Source organism: Callionymus lyra, chromosome 9, assembly GCF_982586985.1.
Source record: "Callionymus lyra chromosome 9, fCalLyr1.hap1.1, whole genome shotgun sequence".
Classification (NCBI taxonomy): Eukaryota; Metazoa; Chordata; class Actinopteri; order Syngnathiformes; family Callionymidae; genus Callionymus; species Callionymus lyra.
Genome location: NC_141826.1, coordinates 13,404,907 through 13,431,321, shown reverse-complemented (window position 1 = coordinate 13,431,321; position 26,415 = coordinate 13,404,907). Strand labels below are relative to the sequence as shown.

General features: G+C 39.9%; 2 protein-coding genes across 3 annotated transcripts in view; one reads left to right on the top strand and one right to left on the bottom strand.

Moving 5' to 3' along the window:
- The first annotated feature begins 1,783 nt into the window (after window positions 1-1,783).
- klhl3 (kelch-like family member 3) lies at window positions 1,784-14,766 on the top strand. Of its 2 annotated transcripts, XM_087799802.1 has the most exons (15): window positions 1,784-1,844; window positions 3,327-3,461; window positions 3,539-3,645; window positions 3,725-3,846; window positions 5,726-5,888; window positions 5,984-6,093; window positions 9,257-9,373; window positions 9,436-9,585; window positions 9,664-9,781; window positions 11,091-11,291; window positions 11,385-11,486; window positions 11,550-11,678; window positions 12,682-12,822; window positions 12,895-13,038; window positions 14,154-14,766. In XM_087799802.1, exons 1-15 carry the CDS (start codon window positions 1,795-1,797, stop codon window positions 14,180-14,182), a joined length of 1,818 nt encoding a protein of 605 aa, XP_087655928.1. In that variant the 5' UTR covers window positions 1,784-1,794; the 3' UTR covers window positions 14,183-14,766. The 2 variants fall into 2 exon arrangements, with proteins under 2 accessions (XP_087655928.1, XP_087655927.1); XM_087799801.1 differs by having other exon boundaries at window positions 11,385-11,678.
- Window positions 14,767-15,800: 1,034 nt separating this feature from the next.
- Window positions 15,801-26,415, bottom strand: part of fam13b (family with sequence similarity 13 member B) — a 40,215-nt gene continuing 29,600 nt past the window's right edge. Inside the window, exons 9-24 of the mRNA XM_087799789.1 lie at window positions 25,752-25,847; window positions 25,088-25,190; window positions 24,811-24,884; window positions 24,681-24,732; window positions 24,022-24,151; window positions 23,548-23,625; window positions 23,016-23,295; window positions 22,549-22,690; window positions 21,963-22,044; window positions 21,250-21,435; window positions 19,374-19,591; window positions 19,209-19,292; window positions 19,033-19,128; window positions 18,613-18,968; window positions 17,212-17,313; window positions 15,801-17,129 (exon numbers count right to left, since the gene is read on the bottom strand). Of these exons, the coding sequence (XP_087655915.1) occupies window positions 17,006-17,129; window positions 17,212-17,313; window positions 18,613-18,968; window positions 19,033-19,128; window positions 19,209-19,292; window positions 19,374-19,591; window positions 21,250-21,435; window positions 21,963-22,044; window positions 22,549-22,690; window positions 23,016-23,295; window positions 23,548-23,625; window positions 24,022-24,151; window positions 24,681-24,732; window positions 24,811-24,884; window positions 25,088-25,190; window positions 25,752-25,847 (2,203 nt within the window). The 3' untranslated portion in view covers window positions 15,801-17,005. The remainder of the gene's footprint in view (window positions 17,130-17,211; window positions 17,314-18,612; window positions 18,969-19,032; window positions 19,129-19,208; window positions 19,293-19,373; window positions 19,592-21,249; window positions 21,436-21,962; window positions 22,045-22,548; window positions 22,691-23,015; window positions 23,296-23,547; window positions 23,626-24,021; window positions 24,152-24,680; window positions 24,733-24,810; window positions 24,885-25,087; window positions 25,191-25,751; window positions 25,848-26,415) is intronic.

Genomic DNA, 26,415 nt, shown 5'->3' with positions numbered 1-26,415 from the left:
ACATTGATCACTTCCATTTGTTATTTTGAACTCTTTGTTGTCCAGACCACCTACAGTATGTGCTGATGATTCTCTTGGAAGCTCTCAAACCACATTAGTTCCACACAAGACTCCGGCGCTGATGTCACAAAGCTACTACTTTTATGGTTATTGCACCTCAAAGTGTGTCTTTTTAATTAAACATCTAGCATATAACCCATATATTAAACAGCATTTGAATGGGACTTAAATGGCAAAAAATGTCAGTTTTAGGGAAGAACAATTTATCTATTGTGAAAATAAAGTATTCTGTCTGAAACAATAAATAATTTAGGATTGTTAAGCCTAATGTTATCTGTACTTCTGTACAACGAATAGTCTAATAAATTACGCCTTTGTTTGTACATGGACTTTTTTAATATAATAAAAAAAACGAACTATCTTTATAGAATTGGTACATGCATCTTACACGGAACCTTAAACAGAGATTTCAGCCAAACGAATAAACAGTAATGAGAGAGATTCTGACCAGAACAAAATCAATAATTGTTGAAATATTATATTTGAAAGTGCAAACATTGTTGTAGAAATCCACGAACTGGAAATGCAGGAGAGTCCGCTCCAGTCGCCAATCCAGCAGGTGGCAGAAGTGCACTTCCAAGATAGTGGAACTAGCTCAAACTACATAAGGAAGAAGAGTCATCGTTTAAAAAAAAAAACCTGAAATCAAACAAATACATTACATAAAAAAAACTAAAATATTGCATTTTATTTAAGCAAGAGGAAAAAACGGCAAAAATTTGAACGAGTGAGGACATTTTTTTCGATAGAAAAAATAATTTCATATACATATTATATACTGTATATATAAGCTAATAAAAAAATAAAGATAAGCATTATACTGCAGAATGGTGTCAAAGTTCATATTTATATTCTTGAATACTATAAACCATTTTGCTATTTTGCAATGAAATTGAGGCAGATCTACAAGTGAAGATGCATTGAGGTCAACCGTCCATGATCTAGAAATAAAAATATTTGTATTGCCTTTATCCGTGAAAGGGTTCCACACATTAGGAATTTGCTTGGGTACAATTGTGCGACATTAATCATGAAAAAATACAATATTGAACATAAATAAAAATATAAAATACAGTTAAACTATGTACGTATTGCAGGATTCAATTTGAAAAGTGTGGACCTTTAAAATAAGTGATGGAGGAGAAAAAAAAATAATAAAAGAGAATATATTCAATTGTGCAACATTAATCATGAAAAAATACAATATTGAACATAAACAAAAATATAAAATACAGTTGAACTATTTACGTATTGCAGGATTAAATTTGAAAAGTGTGGACCTTTAAAATAAGTGATGGAGGAGAAAAAAAGGAATAAAAGAGAATATATTCAAATTGTGCAACATTAATCATGAAAAAATACAATATTGAACATAAACAAAAATATAAAATACAGTTAAACTATTTACGTATTTCAGGATTAAATTTGAAAAGTGTGGACCTTTCAAATCAGTGATTATAAAAAATGTATAAAAAATTAATAAAAGAGAATATATCTGCGAACAAATAAAATACTAGTTATAGTCACAGAGATACAAATAATAAATACATCCCATTTCCAGAACACCTTAAGAGCTTTTATATAGTGGTTGTAATTACTGTTTTATTCCACTTAAATGACAAAAAATGTTGCGAAATAATAACAACAACAGTGTGTGTGTGTGGGGTCCAAGTGTGTACGTGCGCGGGCGCAAGACGACGCGCGCGCCCAGGCGTGTGCGCGCCAGCTGCTCTCATGCCCGCCGTGCTCCGAGGCTCCGGGAGGATGGACGGAGTGTCGCCGGGGTAAGTTCGCTCCTCGCCGCTTCCGGATTACTCGGTGTCGCTATCATTCTCCCCCCTTCTCGGCTCCCACCGCTGCCCGCTTAACCCTCTCCATTCCCGGGTGTTTAATCCCCAAAAAGCCTCGGTCCATGAGCTCCCTGCTGCTAGCTGTCTGTGACTAGCTATAGGGGTTTAGCGATAGCATGTCCGCCCAGCTGATGCTGCTCAGACACAACCAGATGGAGCCTCGGATGCTAGTTATTTTTAAATACATTTATTATCAATATATCATTGTTTACTATTGTCCCGGTTATTGTTAATATTGTTTTTAACGGCAGCTGTCTGCGTCCTAAGCTGCTGTTAGCTGTAAGCTAGCAAACTTGACGTTCAACAATCAAAACAAACAACTACCGTTTGTTGTCGTTTTTCTCCAAATCCTGTTTTTTATGATCCGTTATGTCGAGGAACGCGTTTGAACTTTTATCTTTAAACAGGAAAATAAAGATGAATAATCTCTAAATGAGCAACTTCCATACAAGACAACACCCCCTTCACAACTTAACATACACATTTATTAATGATTAGAATGTATTCTGTTATAAATTATTGAATTTGAGGCACATATTAAGAATCAATTGTTTGATAGTAACTTAAAAACACACACAAAAAGTCCCATTTTCTTAATTTTCCTATTGATTCCACGAACCTATTAAATTATAATAACAATAAATCTGAACAACACTGTATTAAAAACACAACAACATTTAAAGGCAAATAAAAAAATAATACAGTAATCAAAGTGGTAAATAATTTAAACGACTTAAAAAGTGAAGACATCCGACCCAGATTGTGATATTCAGAAAAGTTATTGCTAACGTACTAACATGTTTTGTAGGTAGTCAAAATAAACGCCTTGGGAATCTAAATATATATTGTTTTTCCAGGAAGTAGACTATCAGACTACAAAGAAGTAAAGATAAATAAAAATAAAAACAAGACACAAGGGAAATTCACAATATAAGCACGTTATTCGGCTTTGCTCAGGCCACATTTTCATTGACATGCCCCTTTTTTGGTCAAAGAAACTCACTAAATAAACTCTGAATTTTATAGAATATGTCCAGTTTGTTCTTTGTGAGTCGAGTCCCACATTAAAAGTCAATCCCTTGAGCCTTTGCGAGAATCCAGATGTCTTTAGATTCTTCCAGGACTGGGCTACACAGCTCTTGGCTTTGAACAGACAAATATTCAAAAGTTGTTTTTATTTCGGGACAAAATGTTGTAGAAAAAAATGTAAAATAAAAATTTAGGATTTTGTGTTAAATGTGTAATCTGACTACAAACAAATTCCCCAAAAAAGGAACCATTAGTAGATGTTCCCATATTAAATTAAAGTGATTGGCATTTGTAGCCGTACACTGGTGTCAACAGATTTGTTATGCTGTAAGTTATGGACTATTTAGATGTTAAACTGCACCACTAATGTTACTTTTGTGCCCCAAGTCTCGCAGTCATGCCGGCCTCTCCGCATCCCAACAACACTGCTGACCCAGAGGAGGACATGGTCAGCGGAGGGATGCTCACCTTCAACCAGACGCACATGAGAAAAGCCTTCCAGCTGATGAACGACTTGAGAAGGTGTTTGAGTCGACGACAGTAAAAGATAATGAGATGAGAAATTAAAGTTAATTGATTTTTTTTTTATTTTCATTTAGTAAGAGGCTGCTTTGTGACGTCCAGCTGGTGGCGGACAGTGTTGAGGTGCCGGCTCACAGGGTGGTCCTCTCTGCTTGCAGCCCCTACTTCTGTGCCATGTTTACAGGTACGTCCAGATCTATATATATGTCATTTGTTCGTCGTGTGAATGAAGCTAACGGTTGTGTGTTTGGACTTGTGAACAGGTGACATGAGCGAGAGCAAAGCTCAGCAGGTGAAGATCCGAGAGGTGGACGGGCAGACGTTAAGGAAGCTGGTGGACTACATCTACACGGCAGAGATCGAGGTCACAGAAGACAACGTGCAGGTGTGTGGCTCAGAGGTCCAACCTTTTTTTTTTAACCTAAGACTTGTGGACAGAACCGACCCTTTGTCTATATTTATGTGGGCCACATAAATATATGAATGTTTGAGTTCCAAATATATATTAAAAGTTGTAAAACTTAATCTATTCTTTAACAAAAATCCTACTATTTTAATTTTTTTTTTAGGAGTAAATGTTTTAAAATAAGTAAATAAGTAAGTAATTTATATTTATAGAGCGCTTTTCCAGACCAGGGTCACACAGCGCTTAAACAATCAAAACAGTACTCAATAAAATATATACTTAAAAGGTCACGATAACACCAAGAATGTAATGTAAAGTATAATTTAGAAACTGAAATGTTAAATATTAAAAGCGTTTTAATCATGTTTTTATATCGTAACATTTTTACTCAAATTAAAACCACTTGTATAAGAAATCTTCTATTTGATTTGTATTAAGAATAGAGACTCAAAATGAATTGGTGCAACGATGGCTCATCTCCTTATCTCATAACTAAGAAGGATGTCAACTTAATTAGAGATTTTTATTTTATTTTATTTTATTGAAAAAACGAGTGATCTCACCTTTCCTTTCTATATCCCTTATTTTCTTTTACAGCGTTTTATAGTGCGTCATTAAAAAAGTCCTAGTATATATTGTGGTCACTTGATTTGATTCCCTCTCTTGTTTTAAAACATATCATTTATGAAATGTACCACTTTATATTCCGAAAGTAATTAGTAAAGTAAAATTAAATGTACTCGACTTGATAATTCATGGCGGAAAAATAGTACTTGTTTATTTTATATATCTTTTGCTCCACTTGTGAGGAACGGTGATTAACTTTTAACTGTAGGAATTGTTGATCTCAGACATGTTGTTCTGCTTGAATCCCAAAAGTGGGCTGAATCCTCAGTTTGGATACTTCCTTTGATTATTACGGCAGGAAGTGAGCACCACGAGAAGCAGGAAATCCTCCCACTGTTGTGGCGCCTGATTGGCTCACTTTAAAAATGTGTATTTCGATGACGCACTTGATGGACACTTTATATGTTTTGAATGGGATGTGGACGTGTAAAAATACAAAACAAAAAACAAAACAACCCTATTTGTGTTCCTTGTGAGACAAATTGATGGTTTTGCATGTGAAGAGTCCTGCTGACCAAGTCAAGCCAGAACGAGGGGCTTCATCAAAGACCCACTTTGTGAAGAGTGAATAATAATTCACCACACGGCCGTAGACTTGGCGCGTCCACAGACCGAAGCCTTGTTTGGATGTTAATCAGTCTCTGGTTAGTTTTGTTCTCGTTGGCCCTTGAAATTCAGAAGGTCAACCACAAAAAAAGCGACAAATTCAAGTAATTGCTGATTCACAGCAGTTTAAAAATGTACTTTTTAGTTACATTTTCTTATTTAATTACATAAATACATGTTGAACATGGGAAAAAAAAATTTAGCTTTCAATTTGTTTCCAAATATTTGAACACTCTTCTTTTTTCATCGTAGGCTGTTTTATTTTCTATATTTTAATCAAATCATTCTTAAACTAATCTTATTTAATACCTCAAAATAAACAGAGAACAAATATTTGAACATCAACTGAACAACAATTTTCTTTTTTCATCGTAGGCTGTTTTATTATCTATATTTTAATCAAATTATTCTTAAACTAGTCTTAATACCTCAAAAATAAACGGAGAACAACTATTTGACCATGTATTGTCTCCTTAAAGGGAAATTCTTCTCGTATTTATGAGTAAGAATGAGAATCTCTAGATAAAAATGTATAAACAAACTCTAAACGTACATTCAAATAACGTTTAAACTTGAATTATTTGGCAAAATGTTTTTTTATACCGACTTCCTTCTGTTGCTGCAGGTTCTTCTTCCAGCAGCGAGTCTCCTCCAGCTGATGGACGTCCGTCAGGTCTGCTGTGAGTTCCTGCAGTCGCAGCTTCACCCCACCAACTGTCTGGGCATCCTGGCGTTCGCCGACCTGCACACCTGCACACAGCTCCTCAACCAAGCACACGCCTATGCAGGTAGATCTTTGTTGTAGTCGCGACACGGGAGCTCATGTGTCTGATTTGTTTTGAATGTCCATGTTTGGTAACGGTGAAGGTTTCTGTGTCCTCAGAGCAGCATTTTATAGATGTGGTCCAGGGAGAGGAGTTTCTGGGTCTCTCGCTTCAGCAGCTGTGCAGCCTGATCTCCAGCGACAAGCTGACGGTTTCAACAGAAGAAAAGGTTAGACTCGAACTCTTCTTTTTACATTTTTTTTTCACCAAAAAATGTATTTTTCAGCAAATCTGAGTGAGTACAAATTGTATTGAACCCTTGTAATCTCTGGGTCAAGGTGACCCGGTGGCCTGTAAACAAACGTGTGGGCAAACTCGTTCGCCTTGACTCAGAGGCCACACAAGGTATACTTTAAACACATTTGTTTTTGGGCCCTCGGGTCACCTTGACCCACAGATGACACAAAAAAAAAATCTTGTACTTGCATGTTCTCAAGGTGTTTGTTGAAGGTAAAACTCTTAGCCATACTTTCAATGCGAACTTTTGCCAATTACTGACAACATATTTACAGAAAGGTTTACAAATGTGTTGCTAGGAAACATCTGAAATGTACACTCTTTAAAAATATCTTGGCCTGTGCATGATTGAAAGATATCCAGGAGGAGAAAAAAATCGAGTATATGAGTGTCATATATGTATATCAGTGCGATCAGAGTGTTAAAAGTTTGAATTTAATATTTCAAAATTAAAAACGTTTTCCATTAAAATGTTATGGGTTTTTTTTAAGTATGGAATTGTTTGTTAAATATTTGTATTTCTTTGTTTTTTATTGAAAAGTTGAATAGGTTTGTATTTAATATTTGAATTTGTTAAGGTGTTTATTGAAATGTCCAATTTTCTAATTATAATTTAATTAGAAAAAACGAAAATCATTTAATTTAAAGAGTTTGATTTTTCACATAAATCTTGATATTCTAATTCCAAAAATTCACGAACAAATTTTCTAAATGTAATCTTTAAAAAAAAATGCTTAGCCTTTTAAACTCAACATAAAAATGTTGGAACTATTAAACCAACATTTTCACATACTATGATGGCATTGATATACTTCCATAACATGTACCACAGCAGTTGGTCTGAAATTATTATTAGTTTTAATTATTACATTTATCATTATAGTTGCTATTACTTTTAATTAAGAAAATAAAGTTTCTATTTTAATTATATAAATTCTATTTTTTTTATAAACCTTTGCATAAATCAGATAAAACAACAACAGTAATTATAAAAAGAAACCCTTTAGTTTTTTTGTCGACCAAACAAAGGGAGAACAGAACCGGACGGTTCCTGAGTGACAGATGTTGGTGTCAGATGGGGAGCGGGTCCGCCTGCAGCCGTCAACAGGAAGCCTGAGAGCATCTGTGCGACATCCTGTTGTCAGAGCAGCAGAACCGCCGCGAGGGAGAGTGTTCACAAAACAATCTACTTTTGTAGAGAACACTGACCGTCACGTTTATCCAGCAGCCATTTAATGGACTGTTATATTTGTGGAGACTCCATTAAAACTGAAATTATCTCCTGGTCAGAATTTTATTTTGTGCAATTAGTTTGTTAAACCCTTTAATCTGAAATTTACCCTTTGTTGAAATATAAGCAGCATGAATCTATTCCGATTTAACGGCTGAAGACATCAAATAAATTAGGTGAGGGATTTTGGCACCATTTTTATTCCAAGATGAGTTGTAGTTATTATTATTATTATAATTGAACATAAAACAAGTTGTAACTGTGTAATGACTGTTTATAATAACATGATAATGACTTGTTATTCATTATTCATTATTCATTCCTCTCTCTTTGCGCTTGATGGATCTACTGACTCCTTTAAGAAACATCTTAAGACGTTTCTATTTGTTCAGGCTTTTCCTTGATTTTCTGGAACTCCTGTGTTGTTCTCAGTATTATCTTGATCTTTAAAGTATATACTTTTTTTAGTATTGTTTCGATTGTTAAAGCGCTTTGTGACCCTGGTCTGGAAAAGCGCTATATAAATAAATATTACTTACTTTCTTACTTACGTACTTGTTGTTGACACGAATAAGCAAACTGAAGTTAGGTTTAAACTTTAGACTATTTGACAGATATTAGATGAAGGGACTGGACTTGGATCTTTTATGTTTTCAAACAATGTGTAGGTGAAAATGTTTAGTGACATTCTTGAGCTACAATTGACAATTATATACTTTTATGACGGTTTTAAGTGACGCTTCCACTCAAAAATGTTTGGCAACGCTCTTAAAATGGCCTGGTACATTAATATTAATTTACTTTACAACTAAACACAACTCGCGCTCCAAATTTCACACTTCCTCTCTGTGAACTCGAAGTACCTCGGTGTGTGGCTGGACAGTAAACTGGACTGGTCAGAGTAGACTGTACTTTCTGAGGAGGTTTTGATCCTTTTAACATCTGTAGGAAACTCCTCTACGTGTCCTGTTTTATGCTGTGGTGTTTTGGAAATGTGTCCAAGAGGAGTGTCCCTGTGGTTGGCATGAAGCTGGACTCACTGGTGACAGTTGCTGAGAGGAGATCATTGAACAAACTACTGTCCATCATGGATGATGACAGTCATCCTCTGAACACTGTCATCAGTGAGCAGAGAAACAGATGGAGCATGAATGCTTCTTCCCAGTTGCAACACTAAGAGACTCAAGGACTCATTAATTCCTTGTGCTATTAGATTGTTTAATTCTGAGTTTTGGGACAGAAGTGGAGTGAAAAGATGATATTCCATGTTAATCTTTGTATCCTTTGTCTTTGTTATTTTTACTATGATCTATGTTCTTTAGATTTAGATGGTGTCATCTTGCACTTTCTTTTTATTGCACTTTGTTCTTGTTCTTGTTTTATGAACCTATCGTCTGTGTTGCTGTGTTCCTGAAGAAGACCTTTGATCCCTATCAATAAAGTTTATCCATCTATCTATAACTCACCCGCCTAAGTGCATGTATCGAACTGAGACACTTTCATAATTTGTTTTACATTGCATTAATTCTATTGTGCGTAGCCGCATGAGGAGATGAATCTAGTCTGTGTTTCTACTGTGGAGGTGCTGTAATGACAGTTATGTGAGAGTTCAACTCCGGTTCCCTGCTTTCAGTTGATGTTTATTAAGTGAATTACTTTTGAGCAGCAACAGGATTCTTTATAAATGGTTCATTTTGAAGCTAACTTTTAAAATAAAAAATCCATGTAAACATCATTAGTATTGTGATATACAAGATGATACATTCACTTATTTTTGCTCGAGTTGTTATTTTGGATCTGAAAATGAAATATAAAATAAACGGCCACTTGACTTGGTGACATCTCTTCTTTCCTTCTCTCTCAGGTGTTTGAAGCCATGATCTCGTGGATCAAGTACGATAAACCAGCGCGCCTGGACTTCATGCCCACTCTGATGGAGCATGTTCGACTTCCATTGCTGTCCAGGGACTACCTGGTTCAGGTGAGGCGAGAAAACACTTGCCAGTTCTACCTTCTTCCACTTTGACTTATGTATTTCTTTAGATCGTAGAAGAAGAAGCACTGATAAAGAACAACAACACGTGCAAAGATTTTCTTATCGAGGCGATGAAGTATCACCTGCTGCCTGCCGACCAGCGGCACCTCATCAAGACGGACCGGACCCGGCCCAGAACTCCCGTCAGCATCCCCAAGGTCTCGATCCCCAGCCCGGGTGCACCAGCACAGCAGCAGCAGCGTTCACAGCTGAAGTGTCGTCGCTCTTCTCCACAGGTGATGATCGTGGTGGGAGGCCAGGCTCCTAAAGCCATCAGAAACGTGGAGTGTTACGACTTCCAGGAGGATCGATGGTACTCTGTCGCGGACCTTCCTTCGAGACGCTGCAGAGCAGGTCAGTCTGCGTGCGTGTGTTGGAAGGTTAATGTATGTTTACCATCTCCTTAAGTTTATTTGACGTATTTAGGTTTTCTGAACCCAGGACTGCGGATGTAAGGGACTTTCATGATGGACTAGAACAAGGAAACTTGTTGTCTTGTAGATACAATTACAAACACTTAAAAAAAATTAAAAATGTAGCACTGATTTTCCCTTTTTTCCCTCTTTTAATTTAGTTTTTTCCTCCCTAAAAATAAATTATAGTAACAATGGTTCTCTTTTTCAATAAATCGCTTGTATAACATGTTCATATATATATATTTTTCCATTTCTTTCCTCATTTAGTGTTTGTTTTCCATCAGAATATAATAAAATAATTGTTTTTTAGTTAAACGTATACATTTTTTTGTCTATCGTTTTTTTTGTTTTTACATATTTTATTTCTTGCCTCTTTTCATTTGGTGTTTGTTTTCCCTCAAAATAAATTATTTATTTATATTATTTAATTGAAAATGTATAGATGAATACATATATATATATATATGAAACGTTATTGATCTCTTGTGTAAAACACGGGTTTATTACACGTTTTATTATTTGTTTTGTTTAGTTTAATGGCCCCTTAATAAATGAATAAAACATGAAATCCCTCATGAACCTTTAGTGTAAATGGAGTGGCTGTAAAATAAAGGGTTTATTTAATGGGTCATAGCGCCCTCATGTGGCTGCAGTCACACACATACCGGAACAACTATTATTCAGCAGTCGTCAAAGCACAACATGCCTTTTTTCTATTAATTAGAAATATGTATAGATAAACATGTTTACATTCGCTACTCGAAATAAAATAGATATATTTCTGTTATTAATAAAGAATATTCATTCAAATACCTCAATGGAACATTTTTCGTTTTTTTTAACAGTTAAGTGAATTATTTACTGTTTAAAACGTAGAGAACCAGTGGACTGTGTTCAGTCAACTGGTTAATGTTTGACGGACAGATGAGGTTTCATGATATAATCATTTTCTTTATTTTGTTTTACAGTATTGTGTCAAACTCGGTCAAGCAATGTTTTAGGATTCAGTCCGATCTTGGGCCGAACGATATTTATTTATAAAATAAACATGCCAAAAACCGTCAGTAAATGTTAAATGAGAAAGTTAAGTTTCTATTATTTGGCTAAAGTTCAGTCTAATCGAATTAAAAACGAGGGCCTGAGACACATTTTAAAACTTGTGTGCTTCATGAAGCTTCATCACTTCTACAAATGTGTTCTTCTCGTGTGAATGGATGAAGGTTCCCAATATTATCTCCTCCCCGCAGGCGTAGTGTCCATCACGGGTCGGGTGTTTGCCATCGGAGGGTTCAACAGCTCGTCGCGGGAGCGGACAGTGGACGTGTACGAAGGCTCGCGGGACCAGTGGAGCGGCTCGGTGGCCAGCATGCAGGAGAGACGCAGCACTCTGGGAGCTGCTGTGCTGGGAGATCTACTGTACGCTGTGGGAGGCTTTAATGGCAGCATAGGTACACACTATCAACACACACTATCAACACACACATGCAATTATGAAGCTGATTATTGTTTTTTAACTTGACATTTCAAAACCTTCACTTCAGGTTTGTCCACAGTAGAAGTTTTCAACTCCAAGACCAACGAGTGGGTGTACGTGTCTCCCATGAACACCCGCCGCAGCAGCGTGGGCGTTGGCGTGGTCGACGGTGAGGAGTTGTTCATTTTTTTTGCAAGACTTTTAAATAGTAATTTTGACTTCTGTTCCGCAGGAAAGCTGTACGCAGTCGGCGGCTACGACGGAGCGTCGCGTCAGTGCCTGAGCTCGGTGGAGGAGTACGACCCCGTCACGGACCAGTGGTGCTACGTCGCCGACATGAGTACACGGCGGAGTGGAGCAGGTACGTTTTTGTTTAAAAAGAAATAAAATGAAAGTTTTCTATGATTAATTTAATTCTATTTCAGTGATACTCAAATGGTCTAGTCTTGGAGCGTATCTTCACGTTATCACGATTCAAGATACGATATATTGTGATACTGTAGGATATGTTTGGAGTATTGTCGAGTACATGACTCTGACATTGCAGAATTTACAGACCACATGACTCTTGATGAAGTTGTTACTGCATTCGTTTGTTTTGAAACCAAAATATGTCCAAACATCAGCTTTAAAAGAGCTGGAGTCGACTGTATCCTCTTGTCCTCAGTCATCACAAGGATCTCACAAATGAGATTTATTTTTTGCTAAACCCTACTCTTCACGCCTCAGTGCAGACTTGGATTTGACTTAATGTGGCCCTAAATTAGGTAAATGGTTAAATAGAAACTAACAATTTTATTTTGTATTGGTTTATTTAATTCAATACTTAGGTTGGATTAGATAAGATTGACTTTATTAATCCCTCTGGTGATCTTCTGGAAATTAGTTTTCCAGCTCACAACAGACAATAGAAGGTACAACAAGTTTCATAAAAGCAAGAACAAGAACAAAGGGCAAATAAAAAGAACAAAGCGCAAATAAAAAGAACAAAAGCAAGGGATGACAAGGTGCAAATATAAAGAGCATAGATCAAATAACACAAATACCTAAAAGGATACAAACATTCGTTCACTCTGCTCAACTTGTTTTATTCTTTATCATTTTTGTGAGTATTTTATGACCCACAAAAAATTTAAGGGGAAATATAAAAATGATTTTATGTGAGAATATCATTTTGAAAAGGTTAAATAAATACAATAAATTAATAACTTTTGCATATTTAGCTTGATTGTATCACTTTATTCTATACTTATATTTGCTCGATGGCCCGTCACATTAGCCACTGTCCAAAATAAACCAAGAATAATAACAACATTAATAAAACAGTAATAACTAATAAAGTTTTGCTGCTGCTGGTCCTGCAGGTGTGGGGGTCCTGGGGGGTCACCTGTATGCAGCAGGAGGACACGACGGGCCGCTGGTGAGGAAAAGCGTGGAGGTTTACGACCCGCAGTCCAACTCCTGGAGGCCGGCGTGCGACATGAACATGTGTCGGAGGAACGCGGGTCAGGAAACGTTAACACACAAATGTCTTTGAACGGGTCGGCGAGGCGCTGACGACCTGCTTCCTCCCGCAGGCGTGTGCGCCATCAACGGCTTCCTGTACGTGATCGGCGGCGACGACGGCTCGTGCAACCTCTCGTCCGTAGAGTTTTACAATCCAGCGACTGACAAGTGGAGCCTCATCCCCACCAACATGAGCAACGGACGCAGCTACGCTGGTAATGTTGGTCTCCTTTTCACAGCCACTAGAGGGCACTCTCTGCTCTAGTATGGGTTTGTACTGGTAAGAATATGATGCACATTAGGGCGGAACAATTATTTATGAGATTATTTTTTCAATATCTATAATATTTTTTATGCTTTTTTTTTTCTAATACAATTATTCATCCACTTTACAGTAATATGTATTTCTTTGTGATTGTTAAGATCAAGTTATTAAGTCTATTTTTAAGATAAAGGCAAATTAAACATACATTAAAATAAAGGGAGAAGGTTAATTTAGTAACTTTACAGTTGTAAACAGACGTAATGTATTCACGGCAAATACTTTTTTTTAGTCGATAAATCGGAGTAAAGAAAGTCACTTATTCTGTCTTTTCTTACAGCACATTTTTACACAGTTGCTCTTGTTATATAATGCTCATATTTAAGTAAATCTCCTGTCATATCGATATATTGTCATTTATAGAATTAGTATTGTGTGATTGTACACGGTAACAAACTTTGACACACAAACTAAACAAATACAATTAACATAACAATAAATAAAATTGCAACCTTTGCGATAAAATAATTGGATATATTTTATTATCGTAATAATATCGCAAATGCGATTAATCGTTCAGCCCTGATACACATCACTATACAGGGGCGGAGATACGATTGACTTGACTCTAGTGTTGCAGTATTTACAGACCATATGACTCTTGGGAAGTCGTAACTGCTTTGATTTGTTTTGAAACTAAAATATGACCAAACATCAGCTTCAAAATCTGCCGGGGTCGACTGTATCCTCTCATCCCCAGCGAGATCTCATGGTATTTAGTTGTTCCTTTAGCTGTGGATGGTGTAAAGACTGCTGCCATCCAGCGGCCGAAAGTTTAATTGCAACACAATTATCAAATATTTGTAAAATTAAAAAGTTATTTTTTATTTAACACACACTTTATTGAAACTAAAACCATTAAATAACTTATTTTTATTTTTATTTATATATATATTTTATAACTCATTCTGACATCTGAAATTGAAACTTTCTGAAGTTGTATCACCATTTGTATTTAATTTAAATTGTCAAAGTGTCAGAGAAGTTTATTAAGTGTTGTGTCTGCAGGGGTCGCTGTGATCGACAAGCCACTATGACGAAGGGCCCTGCAGACCCGGGGGGGACCGGGTCCCTCACCTGGAGCCGATCCTGACTTTCTATGTTGCACTGGAAGAAGTAAAACTCCACGAAGCGTGGAGAGAACTCGTAGTTGCCAAGCACATGAAGCGGCCTCTCAGGAGAGGACGGAGCTGCTGCTGGACTGATGTTCCCGTGTGTGGACTCATGGAACCCGTGTGGACTCACGGAACCCGTGTGGACTCACGGAACCCGCCGACGCACATTTTGAGCCAATTTTATAGAGTCGCCACAATTTCCAAAGCTATCGTGCTAAAAAGTTCATGTCGAGACTTTTCCTCGGGAGCGTCTGGACACACGAGAATGTAAAGAAGAAGGAATGAAGAGCCGCGACGAGGACGACCTCAGGTTCTACTTCTTCTCTAAAGCATTTGGATCCTTCGAGATCCGCCGTTTCAAATACGTCAACCAGGCGTCTATGTCTCATGTGTCATCGTGTCAATCACACTGTAGAAGATTTTATTTATAGAAAGATCACGTTGTTTTTAGTCATTTCAAGGACAAAAAGTGTAATTCTAACATTGTGATAAAGAACTTGAAACTGCACTGGAGTTTTCATTCAAATCACGTCAGTTTTAGCGAACCCTGGGTTAATATCGCGAGATGTTATGTTGTTTACGGACTTGATGCAAAACGCGGACGGTTAAATATAGCGACTACATTTTAGATACTTTGAAGCTTTTTGAGTATAAGTACAGCTGTTAAGCGCATATAAACAAAAAATACATCAAAACTAGCGCTGCTATTTTTCTAACCAGAATATAATTTTTTGCGACATGTCGCGAAAAGCTGCCGTAAATTACCCATAAGCGAATAGGACGAGGTTTTCAAACATCTCCTGCTCTGACATACGTTCACGTAGAAACGCGATTTAAACATTAAAATGTAGATTAAAAAGTCAAAATAATCAACGTTTGGATTTAACTTTGGTGTAACTTTCATAGTTTCTTCGTCACTTTTCTTTTAACCTATTTTTTATCTTGGAAAAAAGTTTCCGCTGTGCGAGACTTTCCTGATGTCCACTAGAGGGCGCCAATACAAATCAAGATTGGAGTTGAACCACAACGAAGAAATGCCTTTTCTTAGCATGACGTCATCGGTAAGTTTCTAAAAACACTTTGTTTTTGTTTTTTTATTGCCTGTGCAGAAATACAAGACTATAGCCTCAAAAGTTGTCTTTGTTGCCTTGTTCACAATATTCGCTACTCTTCTACTCGAAGTGAATTATATTTAAAATGATTTTTGTCGTAAATTTTTGTTTACATTTTAAAATCAAACCCAAACCCATTTATTTGAGCAACAACGTCCACCATTTTGAAAACGTTGACCCAAAGCACCAGGAAGTGAAATAAAAGACGCTCATGACATTCAAGTGGTTCCGACGTTCCTCCGCTTTTATTATTGCTGTGTCATCATGGCACGAATGACGGGAAAAGAAAACGACACACGGTGTTTATAGGATCATGTCTGGCCATGCAAGCGCACGAACACGTCAGCGTATCAAACACTAGCGACAGGATGACGCGACACATGGAGATTATCGTCATCACACGGGGAACAAAAAAAAAAAAGGTTATGATCGCTTGAGCAAGGACTTAAAAAATGAAAAAAAAAAAAAACACATTTTAAACCAAAGAGGGCCAAACAAATAATTTAACATTCATTCCTTCGGGTGTTTTTTTTTTTTTAGTTTTTTTTTTTTAATGTATGTACAGGATATATGTATATTTGTATAGAAGTAGTGCCTCATTTTTAGAAATACAAAACAAAAGAAAAAAAAATCACATCCGAGCGAATGCTGTGCAAATAACATTTCGTATTTTTTTCTATCAAAGCTCCAGACGTTTTTTTTTTGTTTTTTTTTACAATCATCACCAGCAAACGTTCCCACTCTCGCCTACAAAGTCCCGGCCGTGACGCCAAGAGGTTTTCGACCCATTGATTTGACCCGCCAGCAGGAAATGACCTCACCGGGTCGGACCGTCCGTAAAAACTATCAAACCGACGGAGGGAAATAAAAAGACACTCCGCTGCTTTTCGGATCAGTGCTGGCAGTGTTGGCACCTTTTTTTAAATAAAGCTACGAGCAAAACCTTTTTTAGCCGAGAAGCTCCTCGTTTACAGTCGATCGAGTTAAAGAATCCGGCACCTTGAAGCTCAAAAGAACGTTTTCGGTGCATTCAAGGTCCCATTTGACAACCTCATGCAAGGTTTTGGTGATGCGATGCGTTCACTGACCCTTAACTCATGAAAATAAAACATTCATGTTTGTGTCCCCAAGTGTGTATTTACTCTAAAAGTTGAAACATCTCAACACGGTGGTGCGTTCGCTGACCTCGTGAAGTTAGTGTGATTCCCCCCCCCCCCCGTTAGCTTTTGAACGCATCGCAGACGAGAGGTTCTCTCTTGGTGCCGGATTCTTTAACTGTCGACTGAACGTCGTTTCGCTCCCGCGCCCCGAAAAAACCCTCCGAACGTCTCGCTGACAAATATTGCCAAAGTAGAAGAGGAACTAAGAGTGGATGAGAACGTGAACCGTCGGCGGATCCACACGCGCAGGAAGTCATGGAGGAAAAAAAAGAAGTAAAAAAAGAAAGTAAAAACGAAGAGTCACAGTGAGTCGAGCGGCTGCGACGTGAGGAGAACATCAGTCGAGTGATGGTGACGACCTTCTATTTACACACAGGTTTAAAACTCTTAAAACTCTAGTCGGTGATGATAAATAGTTAAAAGTGTCGACGGCTGATGGTGACGACGTGTCGTGCTTTGGTGGCGCCGCTCGTCTAGATGGACTTGGACGAGTCCTGTTTGCTGATCAGGACCTCCAGCAGCCGGAGCTTGGCCTTGATCCGCTTGTACTCGCGGTACTCCTCCTGCATGGGGACCCGGTCCTCCTTCTGCACGTTCCTGCAGGACACACACAAACACAAACACAGTCAGACCCAAGTCTCCGTGGCTGGTCTTCACCAGAGGTTCTGGTTCCACTGACCTGCCGTTGTGTTGGTAGAAATCCTCCTCGAACTCTCTGATGGTCTTCCTCAGTTTCTTCTTCTCTGCTCGAGCTTTCCACAGCTGCTCCAGCAGCTCCGGCCTGAACAAATAAATGTAATACAATTAAATATTATTTAATTTGTGGCATTTTTGTGTTCGAGTGTGTTACTGTGTGTGTGTGCGTGTGTGTTAGTTAGTGTGTGTGTTAGTAAGTAAGTAAGTAATTTGTATTTATATAGCGCTTTAGTGTGTGTGTGTGTTGGTGTGTGCGTATGTTAGTGTGTGTGTGTTAGTAAGTAAGTAATTTGTATTTATATAGCGCTTTAGTGTGTGTTAGTGTGTGTGCATGTGTGAGTGCGTGTTTGTGTGTGTGTTTGTGTGTATGCATGCGTGTATTATTGTGTGTGCATGTGTTTGCGTGTGTTAGTGTGTGTGTGTTAGTGTGTGTGTGTTAGTGCATGTGTTAGTGTGTGGCTTTTTGAGCAGAGTCTCCGAAATGGCATGTTTAAATGCATTGGGAAAAACCCCTGTGGAAAGGGAGAGCTTCACCATATTGGTAACCCAGGGGCCAATTACATCAAATACTTTGATAAAAAGCCAACAAGGAAGGACGTCATCTGAGCAAGAAGAGGGTTTCATCTTGTTCACTAGTGCCGAAATATCACCCAAAGATACAGCAGTGAAGGAAGACCAAAAGGAGGAGAGGGGCTCAGAGACAGTAGGGGTTCCAAACAAAGGGGGAGAGATTTTCTCTTTGATCAATTTAATTTTGTCAATGAAAAATCTCAACAATGCATTGCCGTCAGCTTCACAGAAGACAGGTGTGATTTGAGGAGCAGGAGACACGAGAGAATTAATCGTGTCAAACAAAACTTTGGGGTTTTTCCCATTTGCTGCTACCAGTTTTCTGATGTAATCAGATCTAGCATTTTCTACCATCTCATTGTAAGAAGTCATCAGATCCCTGAGGTGAAGTCTGTGCACCTCAAGTTTAGTGGACTTCCAGAGACGCTCAGTCTTTCGACAAAGTCTCTTCAGACTCAGGAGATCTTCATTTGTCCAAGGGCACCGTTTTTTCTGAATTTTCAAGTTCGATTTAACAGGTGCCACTTGATCCAGAATATCAACACAATGAGTCGTGAAACAGTGAATCAAACTGTCCACATCTGGGCAGTCATCAAAGGAAAGACATAGCAGAAAAACTGTCTGCAGTATCAGCTGAGATAACAGGCCTCTGAGACCTAACTTTCAAAGGCTTAGGTTCAGGGATAAAGTCCAGGTTAAACAAGACAAGAGAATGATCACTCAGATGGACATCATGTACAGATACATTAGAAATGTCCAGGCCAAGAGTAAAAACTAAGTGTGTGTTAGTGTGTGTGTTAGTGTGTTTGCTCACATAGACGAAGCGTTGGAGCTGGACAGTCGTAGGTCCATGGCCAGCTTCCCCGATCCCTCCTCCATCGTCCCCCCGTAGCGAGTCCGACCATCCGCCTCATTCTGCATCTTCATCTCCGTCGGGATCGCGGGGTCGACGGCCATGATGACCTCCGGGCCCTGCATCTCGCCGCCGCTGCTGCTCTCGCCCTCCTCGTCCTCCTCGTACTCCTCGTCCTCCTCGCGCTCCTCTTCCCGCTGCTGCTCCGCCCTCTTCTCCTCCTCCTCCTCCTCCTGGATCTCCTCCCAGAAGTGCGCCGTCTCCCCCTCGATGATGGGCTGCAGGGTCTGACTCCGCCTCTTGCTGGATGGCGACACCTGTAGGGGCGTGAGATGTCAGCGAGGGTAGCGGCGAAGCGGGCAACAGGTGGCGCTCACGTACAGTGACGGGGGCGATGCTGACTCTGGTGAGCATCTGCTTGACCAGCCGGTATCGTTCGTACAGCGGCTTCACCACCAGACGCTCTTCCCGGGTCGCCTGGAAGAGAAGAGGAAGGGGGTCAGAGCCAGGTCCAGGGGGGTCACGGGCGGGCCTTCGTGAAGCCAAGGTCGACTCACCGGGCGACCGTGCAGGCCCTCGTAGTGCAGCAGGTTCTTCTGAAGCACCGTCTTCTCGCAGGACAGCTGCTCCTTCGTCATCTTCTGCAGGGACACGACAAGTTCGTGAGTCTCCGCGCTCGCCCTCTTCAGGGCCGCCCTCGCCCGCCTCGGCACCGCCCTCACCTTCACGTCCTCGGGCCAGCCGTCCTCCTGCCGCCGCCCCGTCACCCGCCGCTGGATCAGCTCCAGGGTCTCCTCCCTGGTGGGCCGCTGCTCCCTGGGCTCGCCGGCCGCATCGTGGGCGCCGTGGTCCAGCAGCGTGGAGCCAAAGCTCTTGGGCAGTGTGTTGCTGCGGGGCCGGGTCAGGGGTCCGAACTCGCTCTCTGCGCGATGCTTGGCGTCTGGCGGGGGAGGAGGAGCAGACGACAGCGTGAGGAGGGAGGGAGGGAGGGAGTGAGTGGAGAGTCAGACATGCAGAGGGTGAGTCGTGAGGGTGAGACAGGAGCTTCTTTTATTTTTTTTGGCGAGGGGGGGGAAAAAAACACACACCGGCAGCAAACACAGACCCACATGACACAACAAGGCCAGAAACTTTCCCTCCATTTTCCCCAACACGGACTCACGGAGCAGGATTTTAAATAAAGCTTGAAATAATAAACAAATCCAAGATGGCTGCCACGCCAGAAAGACCCCATTTAAACTCACTCGGAGCAACAAAACCTGACGATAGTATCGAACGTATAACGGTTTATTTATCGTAAATATAGTTTCATGAAAAATGAGAAGAAAAAAAACTGAACATGGAGTTGAATTCGGTGAATGATGGTTCAAGTTTAACCCTTCACTCTCCACTAGGTCAACCATAAACATAGAAAATACCAACAGACCAAAATGTGTAAATATGGAATCTGGTTTTTGACAAAATAAAATGAATAGAATTAATTTTGTGCATTATTTTCTAACATGGTCGAGATCTAGCGGGATTTCACCACTTCTTTAGCCCGGGTGACATGATGGTTGCCGCCATCTAGCGGCCGGAAGTTCAATTGCAACAAAAATAATGCTTTGAATAACATTTGTGTTGCAATTAAAACTTCCGGCCGCTAGATGGCAGCATCCATCATGTCACCCGTGCTGTGTCTCAAATCGCATACTTCTCTTAGTATACTAGAAGTTAGTATGCATCAGGATAGTGTACATACTAGCTAGTACGCAAATTCTCAACAGATAGTATGTCTCAAATCAAACACTGTCGCTACGCACTAACGGGAAAATGACGCGACAGCTTCTTCTACTACTATTTAACAATGGTTTCAACCAGCTGTTTGAACGCTATCGACACCTGCTGGCAGCACTTTTTGCAAGTTTGGAAAAAGAAATAAAGAAAAAATATGAGAATGAAAATATTCGCGAGATATTTAAGGTGGTATCAGCACCGAAGACGTGTCATCCTTCTACTGCTGCTGAAAATACACCTGTAAGTATATGCGGTCTAGAAAGGCGCTATATAAATAGAGATTATTATTATATATATATATATATATATATATATATATATATATATATATATATATAATATATATATATGACGTAACCTCCGTTTACAACCTCACTAAGATGGCAGCCTTTTAGTGTAAATAGTGTCCATCGAATTCCATGTGGGCTTTTAAGTACGCCAATTTAGTGTGCATGGCGCACTCAATTTTGCATACTAAGAATTGAGATGCACTTACGCACTAAAATATACTAACTTTGAGTACGCAAGTATGAGATTTGAGACACAGCACCGGATTATTTTTCATATTAATTGTAAATTAAAAATCGATGCTGATATTGTGGAGAAAAAAGTATTGCCATTTTCCATCGTGTTGGTGTCTTAAAGCGCAGTATTAGCCCCGCCCCCAGTGATGATGATAACGATGATGATGAAGGTTTCCTTCTTCTACCCGCGGGACAGAAACACATGCCGTCGGAACAAAACAACACCACAACACCGCTCACAATAACCACCTGACGAAGACGTTGGTTCTGACTACTTACTGAGAGTTTTGGTACTTACTGAGGTGACACGGTCTAGAGGTCGGGCCTGAGTGGGGGTGGGCCGGGGGGGCAACTGTGTAATGAGAGGGTGAGGAGGAGGAGGATGAGGGGGAGGAGGCGGGGGAGGGGGAATGGTGGCGCCTGTGTGAGTGGAGCAAAGCCTGGTGCCTCAGCGTGCTTCTGGGTAAAAGGTGGTGCTGGCGTCCTGCGGCCAATCATTGAGGGAGAGCAGAGGAGGAGACGGTGTCTCACGTTATTCTGACTTTCAATTTGTCAACAAAGAATTTTTTTATTGGTCCCGGTCGCCTCGCACTGGGGGAGGGTGGTCCGGTGTCGGGGTGGTGGGGGTTCGGTCAGTATCATGAGGCCACAGTAGATGGATTTTAAAATGAAAGTTTAACCATCACGAGAAAAAGTTATTTGTTGTGCAGCTCATACTGTTGACCTCATCATACTGAGCTGACCCCCCCCTCCTCCCCCACCGCCTGCACCGGTCACGAGTGTTGGGGTCAAAAGGCACCGGCACACTGGAGGACGAGGGTCACGAGTGTGGACGTCACGTCCGCTCCGAGCGTGTTTTCGTGTTCGACCGACACACTTGTTGTGCTGCACAGGTTAGGAAGGGTCAAGCTGCCCGGCAGGGACCACGATGCCACACACACACACACACACACACACGAGCACACACACACACACACACACACACACTAAGTTGGACAACTTGGGTCGCACCTTTTATCTGCCTCCGGATCTTGGTTAGGTCGGTCATCCACTTGAGCACTTTGGGGTTCGTGGCCTTGTCTCCGTGAGAGGGCTGTAACCAGGAAATCAGAGTAAGAAAAAAAACTTTATTGGCAAAATACATTAACAATATATATTGATTTTCTTTTCCACCGAAATCAGCATTTTTGTGCACACAGAAGGTTGAATAAAGAGTAAAAAAAAAAAAAAGTAGTAAGAATAGTAATAGAAGTACTAATAAAAATAGAAATAGAAACAAAAATAACTATTTAAATGATTAACATCTGTCATTTATTATCCATGAATTTAACACATTTTTTTAAGTTGGAAAAAGACAAAAATACAACCTGACAACACTGTAAGAACTCTAAACAGACATAAATAATCAAACTGTATCATCATTTAAATAATCATATTCATCAATCCTGGACTTTTTCTGAAAAATGTGACTAAAAATCAAGTTAATTCAAGTTTAATTTCAGATTCTAACCCAATAAACACTAAAGTCCTGCTCTCTCAGCAAGTGCTCTTCCTAGTAGGAAGTAGAAGGAAGTAGAATTCCACTTCAAAGCCTCACCTTGTAGTTCCTCTCCTTCTCAAACTGCTCCTCGAACTGCTTGATCTTCTTCTTCAGGTGCTGGAGCTTCTTGGTGAGCTGGTGCGTCATTGAATCTCCTCCTCGGAACACTTCTTTGGAGCCGAACGATGCCCGTCGTGGCCTGAAGGGGGCGGAAGACATTCATCCAATGATTTAGAGCATCTCTTGAAACACTCGATCGTCATAGCATTACGTCAGCCAACAATTTATAGTCTGTCAGTTATTTAACATTGATGGATTTACTGATAGTTTAAATCGCAAATATACAACTTTATATAATGATTAGAACGATAAACACGCATGAATAATAAAACTGAGATGATGATTTTTAACTATTTTTCATATTCAAATGAATACACTTTAAATTCTGTTGTTGTCGGTTTTAATATTAGTGCATAAAACATCTTAATTTTTCATTTGTGTCGACATCAATGTGAAAGTCTCACCTCTGAGTTTTGGTGGGCGACGTGGCGTCCGGGTCCTGCTGCAGGAAGCGCTGGGCGCCGTGCGCCCCGAAATCCAGGAACCTCCGCGCGAGCAGGTGATGGTGCGAGCGCGAAGAAGACGGCGACTCCGCCTGTCCGGCCGCCTCGTCCTCGCCCTCCTCGGCGTCCTCCTCGAGGGGCAGCAGCAGAGGGAGCGGGACCATGCGACCGGCCAGCGGCGAGAGCTGAGCCTCGCCGCTCTCGCTCTCGTCCTGCCAGGATTTGAACGCCGGTACGGGATCTGAAGAGAAAAAATAAAATAGAAATACAGATGAAAGTCGCGTTCGTCTGATGTTTGCAAGATCCATGAAACGCCGAGTCGGCAGTTCTCTTCTAGTTTGATATTTGAAGTCTGGGCAGAGAGAGAAGATGAAAGAAAGAAGAGGTAGTTGTGGAGGAGAAGTTCCAGACATGCAGGAGTGACAAAAGATCACTTTAAATGAGAGCAGAGGGGATCAGAGGAAAAGGTGGAGTGAGATGAGGAAGTACTTACCTGTGCCTTCCTTCTGCAGGTGCATGGAGGAGAAGTCTATGGGAGGGACGTGGAGATGACAAGTGGAGGAGACGGTTTCTTTTTTTTGTTTTTGTTTTTGTTTGGTTTGACGACGGGGGGGAAGGGAAAGAGGAAGGAGGAGAGACAGACACAGCAGAGAAGACGAGGTGAGACCACGGACTTCACACGACCGTCCACAAAGAGATCCGGAAAAAAAGTGTTGTGATGAGAACGGCCAAAAATGGTTGCCATGGTTGCACTTGAAGATAACATTTCAAATGTTGAAACAATGACTCTTTAACTCAAATATTGATTTTCTTTTTAAGAAATATTGGAATGATATAACCAACTATTCAATATTCTGACGGCACCGATATACGTCCAAAAGATCAGTTAGCATAAAACATCATTAGCCTTTAGCTCCGACACGTGCTGGTGTCCCTCAGTAGTTGACTGACGAGAGAGGACTCGTACCTTCCCACGGGTGGTCGGGGAACAGCTTGAGTCGGGGGGCGTGGCTACTGTTGGACTGACACGAAGGCTCATGGTTCCTGTTGGCTTTGCTGGTGTTGGCGTTTTGGTCCCAACGTTGTGAACCGGGATCCTGAAGGAGGACGACAAACATTTTGAATGGAAACGTTGTTATTGGTTTTCTAAGCCTTTTTAAACAATTGAATTGAATCATCTTCAAAATTAATTATTTTTATTTGCATATAGAAATGATATTGAAATTCAAATGATTTCGAATAAATTCAATATTTTTATAATCTTGGCTTTAAAATAAGATAAAAATGTTAAATTGTTTTTTGATAGTGAATTTAGTCCACGAATTATTGAAATCAGTATTTTTAATTATTAGTATCAGAATATGAAAATAAATATGTAAAAAAAAGGAAATAATTCAAAAATACTTAAAAAAAAATCTACAGTAAAAAAGAAAAGTTAAATTGAATATAAAAAAGTTTAATTCAATATATTGTTTAAAATAAATGCTTAAACATACAATAAAAAGTGTCTTAAAATGTTAAATCCAACCATATCAACCAATACACCGATACACTTCAATACAAGCACTAATGTGTCATTTTATTTATCTTGATTGACACCATTCTACGATTTAATTTGCGACTTACGTAGCTTATAGTTTCAGATTGCTCCATGATGTCACAGGGTTGATTGTCCTGCCTGCAGAACAAAGACAGGAAGTTGTTCAGTCGTCACTTCTTCGACGGTAGCATCGTTTTCTTTGTGTCGCCTTCTTACCCGGCAGTGTTGGCGTCGGTGTCCAGGTCCATTCCGGAACCCTCCTCCGGGGCAACGCCGGTGTCGGATGAATTCTACAGAGAGAGCGAGAGTCGATCAGACAAAAGAGAAATTTGAACGTGTGACTCGACATTTGGGATGTTTCGCTTCCTCTTCTACAGAGTTTTCAAAAAAAAAAACACAAAACCTGTGACTGAGGATGTTTTTCTATCGATTCTCACATTATGACGTTTATTTGCACCGATCATAAAACAAACAACTTTTGAAAAACACTCACATTTGGGTCTTTCTCCTTCATGTGCTGGTCAGAGGTCTCCTCATCTCCCTGCTCGTCGGTTCTCTCCCTGTGGTTACCATAGCAACGCTGCTCTTCTGACACACTGTAATGCACAACAAGTTCAAAGAATAAGGAGAAGTGTCTAGAGATGTTGCGGTTCATTATGAGACACGAGTAAAGAGTGAGGAATTAACAGAACACGCCCTAAGACAGCACTACTGCCAAGGAGATCATTCCACATCACTTTATGAAAACCCAACATTTCATTAAATGTTTGCTAATGATTCACTGTTTGTTTCATTAATATCTGATATTTCTAATATTTCCTTTACTGTGTTTACAAAGAAACAACAACCTCCTGAAAGTTCAAAATACGTTTTTGTTGCGAACCAGAAAACAAAGGTGACCTTACTTAGTGGAAAAACTGTCTTTCCTAGAATGCTGTGTAAAGTTTTTTACGCGCCTTTCGAGCCACAAACCCTGAAATAGAACCTGGTCCACAGCAGACACCGAGCGACAGCTGCCCCTAATAAACAGCCATGTTTTTGTGGTCTCCGCTGTCAAAGTGTTAACCGGCGACCCGACACGAGCGCCTCGTGTTGACCGGGACAAACACGCCTCTGATGAAGCCGTTAAAAAAAAAAAGAAAAGAAAAAGTTCTCACTCTCGGCAGTCGACGTTGCTCTGCTCGTGGTTGATGGAAGTCTTCAGCTCGTAGAAATGATGCTCCACCGCGGCTCTGATGGTCCGCTCGATGATCCTGGAGAAATAAGTTTAATCTAAATTATTTCTGACAGAATGAAATCGAAATACTGTTTGTAACAAGGCAACGAACAAGAATCATATTTGTTAATATACATTTGGTTATCAACTTATTGTTGATAGTTCTGGTCCGTTGGAGGGTGAGATTTGGATGACATCATAGGAGGGGCCTATAAAAGGTAACATCGGAAATTGCACTTTCACCTCCGTTGGATGTGCATCACTGAGTCAGAGCTGTGACTCAAGCTTCAATCATGACCATATAGAGTAAGACTCTTTATATCAATTTTTAAAGTCGTCACTTAATAGTCTTTTCTATTTTTAAAAAAATTAAAACTAAGACATGTTTTCATAATGAATAATTTGTCTCTTTCAGAGATTAAATGGGGTGAAGAGGAGATTGCAGGCAGGGTGGAACAGGTGGAGAAGACTGCTGTAGAGAACTGTGAAGCTGTCGAGTCATAAATTCTACTCAATTATTTTAGCAACTGTAGCAAAATCCCATCCAAAATCCTCAATCCAACTAGACGTGAATTGCTCAGATAGTGGAGCGGGTTTAACCAAAG